This window comes from Hyla sarda, chromosome 6 (assembly GCF_029499605.1).
Source record: "Hyla sarda isolate aHylSar1 chromosome 6, aHylSar1.hap1, whole genome shotgun sequence".
Taxonomy (NCBI): domain Eukaryota; kingdom Metazoa; phylum Chordata; class Amphibia; order Anura; family Hylidae; genus Hyla; species Hyla sarda.
The window spans coordinates 257,390,268-257,405,333 of record NC_079194.1 but is presented as its reverse complement, the minus strand read 5'-3'; the positions used below and the strand labels follow the sequence as shown (position 1 = coordinate 257,405,333).

At 40.8% G+C, this 15,066-nt stretch overlaps 1 protein-coding gene across 1 annotated transcript in view; it reads right to left on the bottom strand.

Moving 5' to 3' along the window:
* Positions 1-2,333: 2,333 nt before the first annotated feature.
* PPP2R5B (protein phosphatase 2 regulatory subunit B'beta) overlaps positions 2,334-15,066 on the bottom strand; it is a 163,388-nt gene continuing 150,655 nt past the window's right edge. The window contains exons 11-14 of the mRNA XM_056527052.1: positions 13,155-13,274; positions 7,167-7,294; positions 6,394-6,495; positions 2,334-5,285 (exon numbers count right to left, since the gene is read on the bottom strand). Coding sequence (XP_056383027.1) covers positions 5,150-5,285; positions 6,394-6,495; positions 7,167-7,294; positions 13,155-13,274 — 486 coding nt within the window. The 3' untranslated portion in view covers positions 2,334-5,149. The remainder of the gene's footprint in view (positions 5,286-6,393; positions 6,496-7,166; positions 7,295-13,154; positions 13,275-15,066) is intronic.

The window sequence follows — 15,066 nt, the reverse complement described above, 5'->3', positions numbered from 1 at the left end:
CACAGACCACTGTTCAAAAAATCTGTCAGACATCTGTGGGGTGTAAATGCTCACTGTACCCCTTATTACGTTACGTGAGGGATGTAGTTTCCAAAATGGGGTCACATGTGGGGGGGTCCTCTGTTCTGGCACTATGGGGGCTTTGTAAACACACGTGGCCTTCAATTCCGGACAAATTTTCTCTCCAAAAGCACAATGGCGCTCCCTCTCTTCTGAGCATTGTAGTGCACCCGCAGAACACTTTACATCTACATATGGGGTATGTTCTTACAAATTTTGGTGGGCTTTTTTTTAACTATTTTCCCTTGTGAAAATGAAAAATGTAGGGTAACACCAGCATTTTAGTTAAAAAAAAATTTTTTGTCAAACACCTGTGGGGTGTTAAGGCTCATTATACCCTTTGTGACATTCCGTGAGGGGTGTAGTTTCCATAATGGCGTCACACGGTGGTATTCATTTTTTTGCATTTATGTCAGAACCACTGTAAAATCAGCCACCCCTGTGCAAATCACCAATTTAGGCCTCAAATGTACATAGTGCGCTCTCACTCCTGAGCCTTGTTGTGCGTCCGCAGAGCATTTTACGGCCACATATGGGGCATTTCCATACTCAGGAAACACCATAGGGGCATCCTAAATGTGACATGCCCCCCAAAAACCATTTCAGAAAAACTCACTCTCCAAAATCCCATTGTCGCTCCTTCCTTTCTGAACCCTCTAGTGCACACACAGAGCACTTGACATCCACATATGAGATATTTCCTTACTCGAGAGAAATTGGGTTACTAATTACTCTCTTGGGATTGGAAATTGGGTTACTACTGATTTCTCTCCTTTTATCCCTTGTAAAAATTCAAAAACTGAGTCTACAAGAATACATGAGTGTAAAAAATGAAGACTTTGAATGTTCTCCTTAATTTTGCTGCTATTCCTGTGAAACACCTAAAGGGTTAACATACTTACTGAATGTCATTTTGAATACTTTGAGGGGTGCAGTTTTTATAATGGTGTAATTTATGGGGTATTTCTAATGAAAGCCCCTCAAAACCACTTCAAACCTGAACTGGTCCATGAAAAATTTCGATTTAGAAAAATTTTTTTGTGAAAAATTGGAAAATTACTGCTATACTTTGAAGCCCTCTGATGTCTTCCAAAAGTAAAAACATGTCAACTTTATGGTGCAAACATAAAGTAGACATATTGTATATGTGAATCAATATATAATTTATTTGGGATATCCATTTTCCTTATAAGCAGAGAGCTTCAAAGTAAAAAAAAAATGCAAATTGATGCAAGTACCACTAACATAAAGTAGAATATTTCACGAAAAAACTATCTCGGTGTCAGAATAAAAAGTAAAAGCCTCCCAGAGTTATTAATGCTTAAATTGACAGTGGTCAGATTTGCAAACAAGGGCTGCGTCCTTAACGTGAAAATGAGCTGCTTCCTTAAGGGGTTAAAGGGGTATTCCAGGGATTTTTTTATTCGACTGTGCTACAGGGGCTGTAAAGTTGGTGTAGTTCATAATATAGTGTCTGTACCTGTGTGTGACGGTTTTCTCACAATTCTTCTGTGATTTTTCCTCTAATTTAAATTTTTAACAGCATATAAAATGACTGTTGTATCAGATTTTTCCCAGCTTGCAATGCGGCCGAGACCTGACTCACTAGTCAGCTGATGACAGGGAGCCTGTCTGCTTCAATGGATGGAGAGATTGCTTGGTGGGAGAGAGATCAATCTGCAACGAATGCAACAGCTGGAGGCACCCTGATTGTAAACCACAGGTCTTTTGATGGATGCAGCTCATTTATGTTTCAATGGCTGATGTGTGGGAGGGAGGAAAATGGAATTGTGGGATTTGTAGTAAAAAAAAAAGAAAAGTCAAACAGGAAATACCAGTTCACAAAAAGCTAGCCACAGTGTTATGGTAATCTCACAACACAGCAATTTAGCCCCAAGACAAGTGCAGATCCTTCCTAAGCATGTCCATTACTGCCTGCCAGGTACGTACTAAAATCACCTTATGGTGGATAACCCCTTTATATTACAATTGGTTAATTGAAATCAGGCCAGTGTCGGCATAACATTTTTCCCATTTGCGAGCTTTACCACAAGCCTACTGTTTCACGTGTATTGACCCTAACACATAGTCAGCACAACTTGGTGGAGAAGAACCTTCCATCTGGGTGTTCCCCAATGACTTTCACTGTGAAATGTAGTTTTGTTAACCAGTGGTTGTCCCTTTGTTGGTCACCATTGTGTGTATACAACATATGTATTAATATTCCAGATAATAAAACAGGACAAGGTTTCTTAAACAAAGCATCACTCAGACAGGATTGTTACCCTTATTTTACTTAGCAAGAAGAGTCATGCAAAACATATTGTTTCTAAAAAATAATACATCTTTCAGTATTATGTTTTGTTTTGTTTTTCTTTGAAAAGAATCCCTAATACGTAACGGACCTAACTATCTAGGTACTAAGCATCCTGTTATACAGTCATGGACAGTGGAATTGTACGAATATTCAACTCAATTTCTCTGACATTCTTTTTTTTTCTTCTTTTATTTGTCTTAAAGCTAATGACTATGTGTGCGAATGAATATACGATATCGCAAGTGTAGACATAAAAACAGGACATATTTCTGAGACCCAGCATTTAATTCAGCAGTGAACAGGTTAAATATCATAGTCACCCCCACTCCTCCCCCTTCCCTCCGTGAACTAAACAGATCAAACGCTGACCATATTAAATACCAAATAAATAATACAATAAATTATTTAAAAAAATAAAATAAAAAAAATGAAAACATTGCACGCAATATATTCATATTTATATATACTCTTTGCGAATAGGCTATTTTAGACCGTTAATAAGAGGAACAAGGCCTCCCCCCCTCACACCCTTAAACACAATGGCAGAAATATTCAGCACCTATTTTAAGGTGGCTAATGGATATTTCTTTACTTGCAACATTTGGACGAAGAATATCCGAGATCTAGGACTTTGTTTGAAGGGATTATTTAGAGGGTCACATTGATCCTCATTTGAAGGAATATCACGGTCTAACTCATGCTCACAGTAGAGGTCAATCTTTTTTCCTAAAATTCTAAAAAAAAAAGAGTCTGTCTTAACCTAGTGGCCAAGTCATGTCTGCAAGTCATAGTTTCTGCTAAAAGATGCAAGAATTTAGTGATGTCAGAAACCGTGAACTGTTACAGAGATAGATCAATGAGAAGAAAAGTATTATAAAGAGACATATATGATACAATCATATGTTCCTGTGGCCATCCTGTAAACTAGGGGGATACCGACTCTTCAACTAAACCAGAGATTGAAAAGTAGGGACATCTGTAGGGACATTAAAGACATGTTTGTTTTTTTGCTAAGTACACAGAAAAAACTGCTAGATTACTGTCATGAAAGGTCAACTCTGGACATGTCATACAGCAAGTGGACATCTTATTGCAGTGATATTGAACAATGTAGCTACTGGGTATCTGGCTTGTTTGGAAATCAGATCTTCACCAAAACTGATGGAGTCCAAAGGCTGACTAGATAATGCCTTTATCTTTATGTTCATTGCCTTGGCTTTTTAACAAGCATAAGGTCCTCATGGTGAGTTCAGCCAGTCCAGCTGACCACAGCACTGTTCATTTGTCTGCTGTGAAACCCAGAAGCCTTGTTCTAACAGATGACAGTGCAAAGCAGACACTAGGAGATTGAAGATGGGTAACTACCATCGAGCCATTTGCTGCTGAAGATGAAGCTGCTTTTTTATCCATCAAGATTTTGTTTGTTATAGATAAGAACTTCCATATGAAATACTTGTTCATCTTGTTATTCCTCTACAACTGGGGAAAAGATTGATTGACGACACAATAATTATCTGCATAGGGAGCGCTAGATAAATATGAATCATTTGCTTTTGTTAAAAATTGGTTTCCCTCTGTAATATTTCATGAACAATGTGGCGGGATCATTACAATGCACCTTCTTACAATCACTTTATTTAGCAGCTTGAAATCCTTCAGAAAGTCTTAGGAATTGAAGAAAGGATCTTAGCTGATGCCAATTGATATGTAAAACTTTCCATCACAAGTTATTAAACTTTAATTGTCAACTCATTGTCTTTCATGCCTTTTTGGAATTTATTATTTCTCCTTTCATTTCTTGCTACTCATCTTCTAACTCAACAGCATTGATAACTGATCATGTGCATTCCTAGGATGCAAGCCATCTACCGGATGGTGGTGGGACAGGACAGGCTACTTGAATACTTTGCACCCATGAACCCAGCATGGTGTTAAGTCTAGAGACTTATGTTAGTTTGACATTCTTTATTCTCTAATGCTTCCCTTCCACAGTAGCAATGTGTTTTGGTGGGGAGCAGAGTAGGCCATGGTCATAATAGTGGTTCAGAAGTGGCTTCCCAGAAGCCTTGTCTCTTATTGACGGAATAAAGTTGATTGTTGAAGAGACTTTCCCAGAAGTCTCTGCTTTTATACAGAAAGTAACATACAGGAAACACAGGCCTTTCCAGAAGCCTCTGTTTTTACAAACAGAAAGTGACAATGATTGAGTATTAAGAAGGCTTTCCCAGAAGCCTCAGCTGTCATGGTCAGAATGTGACTGAAATTGATCTGTGACAGGCTTGCCTGGAAGCCTTTACTTTGACAAAGAGTGATAGTTCCAGGGAACTTCCCAGAAGCCCCTGCTTCCGCTTGACAGAGAATGACAAATTGTTTCATTGTTCTTCTCTAAGAAGCCTTTCACATGGTGGAGACCAGTACAGAGAACCTTCTTCATGTGACTTCACGATTTGATAAGACGTAACAAGAGATGGACAATGGCTATTCCCAATAGTCTTTGATCTTGCTAAAAGGGGTTAGTGATTTTTACACAAGCCTTCAAAATGCTTTGCCCCCCCTAGGAAAAGGAAATGCACCAGCCACATCATGGAAAAAAGATGTGTAATATTCTAAACCATGTGCCGTCGATGGTTCAGTGGTAACAGCGGGAGCTGTTGCTTTTCCCATTCTTAGGGAAGAAGTGACACATTTTTGAAACAAAGAGAGGGTATCATATAGGGAGGAGGGGTGCGGATTGGCTGCAGTGGTCTTAGTGGAATGTGATATTGGGGTCTCCTAACTTTTACTCCCTCGGCTGTGCTGTAAATTAAGCTGGTTCATCTGCGCTTCTTCTAGGCCATTCAATTTTTTAAGACGAAGTTCATCCAGTTTTTTCCAAAGCTCCTGACGTTCTTTATCTCGCTTCAACTCCCTGTGGAATAAAGTGGACATGTTTGTAGGGACTTAAATATCATTATACACATACAAATTATAGGAGGTGTATCAGAGTGTGTAGATAAGTCTTACAGGATAATTAAAACCAAGAAAACCTGTGGGAAATATTAGAGATGTAAATCAAGGAAAGTGGCAGAACTCTATGTAATTTACCATGAAAACGACTGCCCTACTGCCAGTGCTCTAGAAGTATCTGTCCAGGTGAAGGCACTTCATATGTGCATGCCAGTGCAGCTACACAGGGACCCTGTTAATAAGTGGGGCTGTCAACTGTAAAAGCTGATTGTAGTAATTCATATTAGTTAATAATTGCGGGACTGCACTAACTTAGGCCTCTTTCACACTACTGTTATCACATGGTAGCATGACGGCCGTCGGGGCTGGCGGGGAAAATAGCAGGAAAATAGCGGGAGAAAAATTACAGCTTGCGCCGTCTTTTTCTCTCGCTGAAACACATTGATTATAATGGGGTCCATTGGGACCTGCAGTTGCCCGTTGTGCCCCGTCAAATTGACAGCCATAAAACTCTAAAAAAAAAAAAAAAGAGAGTTTGACAGCCGTTCTTGACGGGGTGCAGCGGCAGTGTGAAAGAAGCCTTACTTAGGGATTGCAATGAACTAAAGATGTTAGCATACTAGTGAGGGCAACAATGCTGAGATCAACAAGGCACCTCAACTATATGTAAACTTATACTGGCTAGTCAACACCTATCTCTCCTGACCTCCCCATACATGTGCATGTTGGTTTGTCCGAGAGAGAAGTATTTTCAATTAGAAGAGGGAAGTAAGGCACTGCCAGGGACCTCTGGCAGCTTATGTCCCCTGGAAACAAAAAGATCAGGCATGTTATAATCCAACTGCCCCATCCTTCTCTTCTCAACATTATCCATTTGTTGAGATGTCACATATAGGCCACTTTAGATGGTAGGCCAGTTCTGACAAAATTGGTCTACAATGGTCTAATGTGGATAGTCGTGCATTAGTTGATGGGGAGTAAGAGGCTTACAAAATCTTTGTGCCACTGGGCCCTTCGCTGTCTGTTCCTCCTCTTTATATGTTCATATGAATTCTAGAAAAGGGACTTACTGTTGTCTGTCCAGCTTATATGATGCTGTCAATTCATCAAAGAGTTTTCCATTCATCTCCATGAAAGTCTTAAGAACATTGTAGATCAAAGAGACAATTGTCCTGGAAATACACACAGAAAAAGAGTAAGACCAAGGATAGAAAAGCAAGGAATATAGATACTTAACATGCAATGTAATTCACATTACTTCTTGCTCCAAGGCAAATTCTGTAAAATGATGACTATAAATAAAAGTACTTTAGCTCACATAAGCTGCATAGCATTTACCTTTACATACATGATATAAGAATATCTATATTTATCAACATAAGACCTTATGAATATTGCAGTATTATGGCTCTATCCATGTCTGGAGCTGTAATAGGGCTCCTATGGTCTAAGCGTCTATACTGTACTCCTGTCTCCAAATTAATATGCAAGCATACACAGGTTTTTTTTTTCTTAATCTCTGACCAATATAACAGAAAGAAAAACTGCCCCATGCCACTTCACTTACAGTATTATGGTGATCTGCCATGACAGAATACCTGTACAAACCTGTATGGACTGTGTTGGGGCCTTATGGAACACAAATGTAATATGGTTGATATAAAATGGGTGATATCAGCAAAGCCTTTCCCAAAGACTTCTTAGCTCTAAATACATGATCCATGAACAAAGTTAATATTTCCTACAGAAGCACAAGTCCTGTAATAACCCATGTACTGCATGAATACAATGTAGGTCTAAAAGAAACACTTAGATTTCTCTTAGCTTGTGTTCCAACACTTACTGGTTCCAATGTTCTTTGGAGACTTGGTAGAGAGTGCCAAATATCAGAGGCAGGATGGTGTGACAGTTTTCCTCTATAAGACTGAGGATATACTCATTGTTCCAGAAATAAAGTGCCCGCTCAGCGACCTGAGAGATAATGTTTAGAGATGAAAAAAAAACCATGATGATGTTTAAGTTGGGAAGAGGGAAAGAAAAATCTACAGCAGAAAATCCTGTGCATCAAATCTGCGTACATGTGAACGTACCCTAAAAAGACACAGATAGTGAACTATAGATGGTCTATCTATCTATCACATAAATAAGTCCACCCCTCACATTTGTGTAAATATTTTATTATATATTTTCATGTGACAACACTGAAGAAATGACACTCTGCAACAAAATAATGTCATGAGTGCACAGCCTGTATATTAATGTTATACAGACCATGAAACTCCTACCACCATGATTGTCTGTGGGCAAGACGCACTTGTCTTTCTACTCCTCACCTGGTTGCTGCCACACACGCTTCACACAATTTTAACAAATAAGTTTGTCTTGGTCTTTATTGGACCACAGGGCATAGTTCCAGTATTCCAGTAATCCATTTACTTAGTCTGCTTGTCTGCAGAAAACTGTTTGTGGGCTTTCTCGTGCATCATCTTTAAAAGAAGCTTCCTTCTGGAATGACAGCCATGATCAGTGGTCCCTCAAAATACGATGGTAATCCGTTCCAAATGAACCATCGTTTGTTGAAACCATCGTATGTTGAGGGATCCGTGCAATGTAAAGTATAGGAAGTTGTACTCACCTGTCCCTGCCGCTCTGGACCGTCACCGCTCGCCACTGCTGCCCTGGATGTTGCGCTCCATCGCTGTTGCCGCGTCCCCATGTTGTCCGTGCCGCTCCGGAACGTCTCTGCTGGCCGGGAACGTCGCTCTCACGTCGCCGTCATCACATCACTATGCACGCCGCTCCTATTGGATGTCGGGACGGCGTGCGCAGTGACGTGATGACGACGATGGAGAGCGCCGGCGATGGAGGGGATCCCGAAGAAGAGCTCCGGAGCCCCGAGGACAGGTAGGAGACCATCACCGGAGCACACGGGGCACCGTAAACGGCTATCCGGCGGCAGCTGAAGCAGTCAGCGCTGCCGGATAGCCGTTTATGCGATGGCCCCGACATACAAAAGCATCATATGTTGATGCTGCCTTCAACATGCGATGGCCTCTGAGAGCCCATCGCATGTTGAAATTATCGTAGGTTGGGCCATCGTAGGTACTAATTTGTTTCAGTGTGCGACATATGGTCTGAGCACTGACAGGCTGACCTCACTACCCCTTTAATCTCTGCAGCACTGCTGGCAGCACTCATTTGTCTACTTTCCAAAGACAAACTCTGGATATGATGCTGAGCATGTGCACTAAACTCATTTGGTTGACCATGGTGAGGCCTGTTCTAAGTAAAAGCTGTCCTGTGAAACAGAAGTATGGTCTTGCCCACAGTACTGCAGCTCAGTTTCAGGGTCTTGGTAATGTTCTTATAGCCTAGACAATCTTTATGTAAAGCAGCAATTCTTTTTTTTAGATCCTCAGAGACTTCTTTGCCATGAGGTGCCATGTTGAATTTCCATTGACAGTATTAGAGTGTTTGAGAGCGATAACACCAAATTTAAGTAACCTGCTCCCCATTCCCACCTAAGACCTTAAAACAAGTCACATGGCTACAAGGAAGGAAAATGGCTGATTTGGCCCAATTTTGACATTTCCACTTAGTAAGTGTGTTGAGATATTTTAAGGGGACAAAATAATAAATAGTGTTATAGGCTGTGCACTCACTAATTTACATTGTAGCAGAGTGTCATTTCTTCAGTGTTGTCAAATACAACACTATTTATCTATCTGTCTGTCGTTATTATAAACTTGTGCTCAAAACTGAATTGAATACCCATGATGTGACCACATCTTCGTTATTCAGTCAAGTTTGGACTAAGGAAAGATATCAAAAGCTAAAGGAAAATTCAGAGAATGGCAACCAAATGAATAGGTAAGTTTTCAGAACTACATTCATTTACACTAATAGTACATAGAGGGGAATTCATCAAGCTATTTAAAGTTTCATCAAAAGTTTCAGTCACTTCGCCTGCAACTTTTTCTATAGATCATATCTGAAAGTGAACTACCATGTGCAGTGCTTTAGGCTAGTTTTATGCAGTGGTGATCGATTCATGGTGTGCGACTTTTCTCTCAAAGTCGCACAAAAGTTGCAGCTCCCGTCATTTACACAATATCCCATACCAATTTACTTCAGCACTGAAAAGTACTCTAAGCACCATCCCCCAACCCCATATACATATATTTATGCCCCCCGCAGCGTTTCCATGTATTTATGCCCTGCAGCACATATATATATACATATATATATATATATATATATATATATATATATATATGCCCCCGCAGCGCTTATATACATTAATGATACATAAAGAGTTGTGTACAGTACATACGCTCATAGTGTTATATGCAGTGCGTACCCCCCACAGCACTTCTATGTATTAATGCCCCAGCTGCGCTCTGTGTAAAAAGTATTGTACTAGCGCATCGAGCTGGCTGGGGAAGCGGGCGGCATTGCCCTGGGGTCCCCGGCCGGCCTGATGCGCTAATACAATAATTTCCACACACAGCACAGTGACGGCCATATATATATATATATATATATATATATATATATATATATATATGGCCGCCGCTTTGCTATGTGTGAAAAATATTGTATTAGCGCATCAGGCTGGCCAGGGACCCAAGCGCAATGCCGCCGGCCGCCCCCCACATGTCGCTCGACCCCTAATTTAACTACTTTAAAGAAAAAGTTATTCTGTAGTTACCTGTGGAAACTTATGGGATCAGCCTCCTTAAAAGATAGCTGATCTACTCACTGTGCCACTGCTTTTAGCTCCTCAAAGCTATGTCAGAACTTAACCTTAAAGTTCAACATGGAACCTCCGTTTAAAATCTTAGCACTTCTCATACTGTTGAACTTTAAGGATGAGTTCTAAAACAGCTCTATTGAAATAAGAAGTAGTGACACAGAGTATAGGTGAACTGTGTTTTTGACTAGCTAGTCCCATAAGGTTCTGGGTTCAACCCAGACAGGTGGGAAATGAAGGAGAACTGTGAAGTAATTTTTCAGTATTGCTCCCGAGCACCAAATTCATCAAGGGGCCTGCGACTTTTCATGAATCTGGTGCAGGGAGTTAAAAAACAAGGCGACTTTTCATGACTAAAATAGTGAAAAAAGTAGACAAGTATTGATGAATTCCCCTTATAGTCCCTATGTAAACCAATGCAATAAAGTATTCTTTTCATGGCTCAACTATTTACAGTCATGGCCGTAAATGTTGGCACCCCTGAAATTTTTCCAGAAAAAGAAGTATTTCTCAAAGAAAAGGATTGCAGTAACACATTTTGCTATGCACATGTTTATTCCCTTTGTGTGCATTGGAACTAAACCAAAAAAGGGAGGGATAACAAACAAATTGGACATAATGTCACACCAAACTCCAAAAATGGGCTGGACAAAATTATTGGCACCCTTAACTTAATATTTGGTTGCACACCTTTTGGAAAAAATAACTAAAATCAGTCGCTTCCAATAACCATCAATAAGCTTCTTACACCTCTCAGCCGAAATGTTGGACCACTCTTCCTTTGCAAACTGCTACAGGTCTCTCTTATTGGAAGGGCGCCTTTTCCCAACAGCTATTTTAAGATCTCTCCACAGGTGTTCACTGGATTTAGATCTGGACTCATTGCTGCCACTTCAGATTTCTTCAAGGCTTTGTTGCTATCCATTTCTGGGTGCTTTTTGACGTATGTTTGGGGTCATTATCCTGCTGGAAGACCCAAGATCGCGGACACAAACCCAGCTTTCTGACGTTGGTAATCCTCAGATTTCATGATGCCTTGCACACATTCAAGGCACCCAGTTTTAGAGGCAGCAAAACAACCCCAAAACATCATTGAACCTCCACCATATTTCACTGTTTTCGGTAAACAGTAAAATGATGTGCTTTACCAAAAAGCTCTATCTTGGTCTCCTCTGTCCACAAGACGTTTTTCCAGAAGGATTTTAGCTCAAATGAACTCAATTTCATTTTGGCAAAATGTAGTCTTGCTTTTTTATGTCTCTGTGTCAGCAGTGGGGTCCTCCTGGGTCTCCTGCCATAGCGTTTCATTTCATTTAAATGTCAACAGGTAGTTCGTGCTGACACTGATGCTCCCTGAGCCTGCTTGACAGCTTGAATATCTTTGGAACTTGTTTGGGGCTGCTTATCCACCATCCAGACTATCCTGCGTTGACACTTTTCATCATTTTTTCTCTTCTGTCCACGCCAGGGGAGATTAGCTACAGTGCCATGGGTTGCAAACTTCTTGACAATGTTATGCACTGTGGACAAAGGCAAATCTAGATCTCTGGAGATGGACTTGTAACTTTGAGATTTTTGATATTTTTCCACAATTTTAGTTCTCAAGTCCTCAGACAGTTCTCTTCTCCTCTTTCTGTTGTCCATGCTTAGTGTGCCACAGACACACAATGCCAAGACTAAGTGAACTTCTCTTCTTTTTATCTGCTTTCAGGTGTGATTTTTATATTACCCACACCTGTTACTTGCCCCAGGTGAGTTTAAAGGAGAATCACATGCTTGAAACAATCTTTTTATTTTTCCCACAATTTAAAAGGGTGTCAATAATTTTGTCCAGCCCATTTTTGGAGTTTGGTGTGACATTATATCCAATTAGCTTTTTTTAGTCCCTTTTTTGGTTTATTTCCAATCCACACAAAGGGAATAAATGTGTGCATAGTCAAACATGTGTTACTGCAATCTTTTTCTGTGAGAAATACTTAATTTTCTTGAAAAATTTCAGGGGTGCCAACATTTACGGCCATGACTGTTGTTACAGTTGTGTTCCGGCCGGACTCGCTGGCCATGACTGCTTTCTGTCCCCGCTGCCGGCGGGGCTGAGATTCGCATGGCGGGACGTGCCCGCATGCGACTCTCAGCCCGTTTTCACTTACAGTCCTGTGTCTCTGTTCCATGTGTCCCTGCAGCTCTGGCGCTCGTGCCTCTGCCTTCTAGGGCGCGCGCGCTGGAGTTCACTTTCTTATAGGGCCAGTACTCAATTAGTTCTAGCACCTGCACCTATTCCCTGGTCTTTAAGTATCTGCTCCTCCCTGCTCCCTGGGCCGGATTTGGTTGTCTGTCTTTGTCTGTGATTGTCCTATGCCTGAGTCAAGTCTTGTTCCTGAGTCAAGTCCTGTTCCTGAGTAAAGTCCTGTTCCTGAGTCAAGTCCTGTTGCCCTGTCCTTCTGCCCTGTTAGCCACGTCCTGCCTGCCACGTCCTGCCAGTCTCTGTCTGTGCCATGTCTCTCTGTCTGTGCCACGTCATCCCCCAGCTACCTGTGTGGATGAGTCGAGCCAGGTGTAGAGACCTGGGTGCCACCCGCCACAGCAAAACCATCCCGCTTTGCGGCGGTCTCTGGCAAAAACCAGTGGCACCTTAGACTCCGCTCCCTGGCACGGCTCAAGTCTCCATCCACACAGGCCCAAAGAATCCACCACCTGCCGTGACTCCTAACAACTGTATGGTTAAAGAAAGTATCATTTCAAAAAAATTAGGAAATTATTTGTGTCCAACCGCTAAAGTTATGGATCATGCTGCTGCTAAAGGATTTGATGATGGCTGATCGATTTAACAAAGGTTTTATATATCTTCCCTGTGAAACACAATATAGACTTTTACTGGTATTAATACAGAACATTGATCCAGGGATCTGCCTGACAGTCACCAGGAGGGAGTAAGGACTTTTTCTATGGTGACTTTTGTTTCTGTCACTTTGTCGCCCTCAATCTAGCCTTCATCTGGATGAGCTGCAGTTTGTCAGTATAAAATGCCTGAACTCTAACTATGTAACTTCTGCTAACCAAGAAGACTTTGATATATACCTGGAAATGTGGGCTGGAGACACAGCGGGCGATTTGCTTAAAAAGGGGTTCCTGGATCTTAACAAACTGGGATGGTTCAATGACATCCAAAATCTCTTCCAACTCTCCAAGGAACATCACCTGTTGGGAGACACCATGGATGAAAAATCCTAGTGAAATGTCACAGTTAAAAGGTCAAACCATTGGTCACAGGGCATAGACTGAACTCCGTACAGATGGCATCCCACAACATAAAATGTAACAACCAAAGAATTGACAGGATGTTGTATGCATAAACTATCTGGAATCACAATGTTCACTGGACAACATGGTACTCAGCAGTTGTATAAAATGTTACATTACATATACTAGGTTTGGCAGCATTTTCTTCCATGAAAAAACACTCATTACAATAATTATATTTGTGAAATAACAGGAAACTAATGTGGCGGTTACATGTAAACCGATTGACGTGCTACACAACGATACCAAAGGGAGTGGTCCCCATGCTACTGACACATATTGGTGTAATTGCTATTTGCATTCTGTATTTTTTTTTATAACAGGATATAAGCTGGCAACATGGCCTCAGTCCATGACGATTGTACCATTCATACAGAGGAATATAAAAAAAAACCTGGATATTTCTTATTAATTTTGTTTTATTTTTATGATAGGCCATTGATATCTAAAGGTGGTGTTCAGACACCCAACATTTCCACCACTCAGCTGTTTGCCAGAGCCACAGTGTCTACAGATACAGAAAACAGAGCAAAAAGTAAAATACTCTGTACATTGTCCTGTGGCTGTACTTGGTCAGCTCAGCTTCCATTGAAGTGAATAGGAACTAAGCTGCAGTAACCCAGCATGACCAGTGCACAAAGTACGGAGCCTTCTGCTTCTGACTGTTCTCTGTATCTGCAGACACTGCAGTTCTGCCAAACAGATGAACATTAGGGAGGCCAGGTGTAAGACACCCACAGATCAGATATTGATGGTCAATCTGTAAGTCCAAGAAAACCCTTTTTAATGTATCAGAAGAGTTCTGGATCAAAGAAATAAATTAAAACATTATTCAATAGCTTGTTTATTTTCCTACTGTGTCCCCTGTGATGTAAGGGGCTTGTGTCCCAGCACCAATGACCTGATCTACAGAGGCATTGTATGGATAAGTATCAGCCTACGACTTACAATGCAATGTCTGTATCCTTATTGACAGAATTCAAGATTATTATTGTGTTACATCAGGGCTTGACAATTTTGTTTTGCATCTTGGAGCCAGAAGAAAATAAGATTGAGGTGGAGGTGCATGAGGTGTAAAACAGCACTCTGCCTTCTCCACTGTATCTGTGTTCTTTGCATAAGAGGTGTGTATTATGTGATGTGTATTTCCATCTGCTCCGCTATAGGGTGTCATCTTATGGACAATTAAGCTGCCCAGCCAACACATGGGTTCTAGAGAAAGGGGAGAGGGTGAAGCTACATTTTTAAGGAGAACAGGGCCGTAGACAGAGTGAAGTGTATGGTAGTCCCTTAACCCCTTAAGGACTGAGCCCTTTTTCACCTTAAGGACTCGGCCATTTTTTGCACATCTGACCACTGTCACTTTAAACATTAATAACTCTGGAATGCTTTTAGTTATCATTCTGATTCCGAGATTGTTTTTTCGTGACATATTCTACTTTAACATAGTGGTAAAATTTTGTGGTAACTTGCATCCTTTCCTGGTGAAAAATCCCAAAATTTGATGAAAAATTTGAAAATTTTGCATTTTTCTAACTTTGAAGCTCTCTGCTTGTAAGGAAAATGGATATTCCAAATATTTTTTTTATTCACATATACAATATGTCTACTTTATGTTTGCATCATAAAATTGACGTGTTTTTACTTTTGGAAGACACCAGAGGGCTTCAAAGTTCAGCAGCAATTTTCC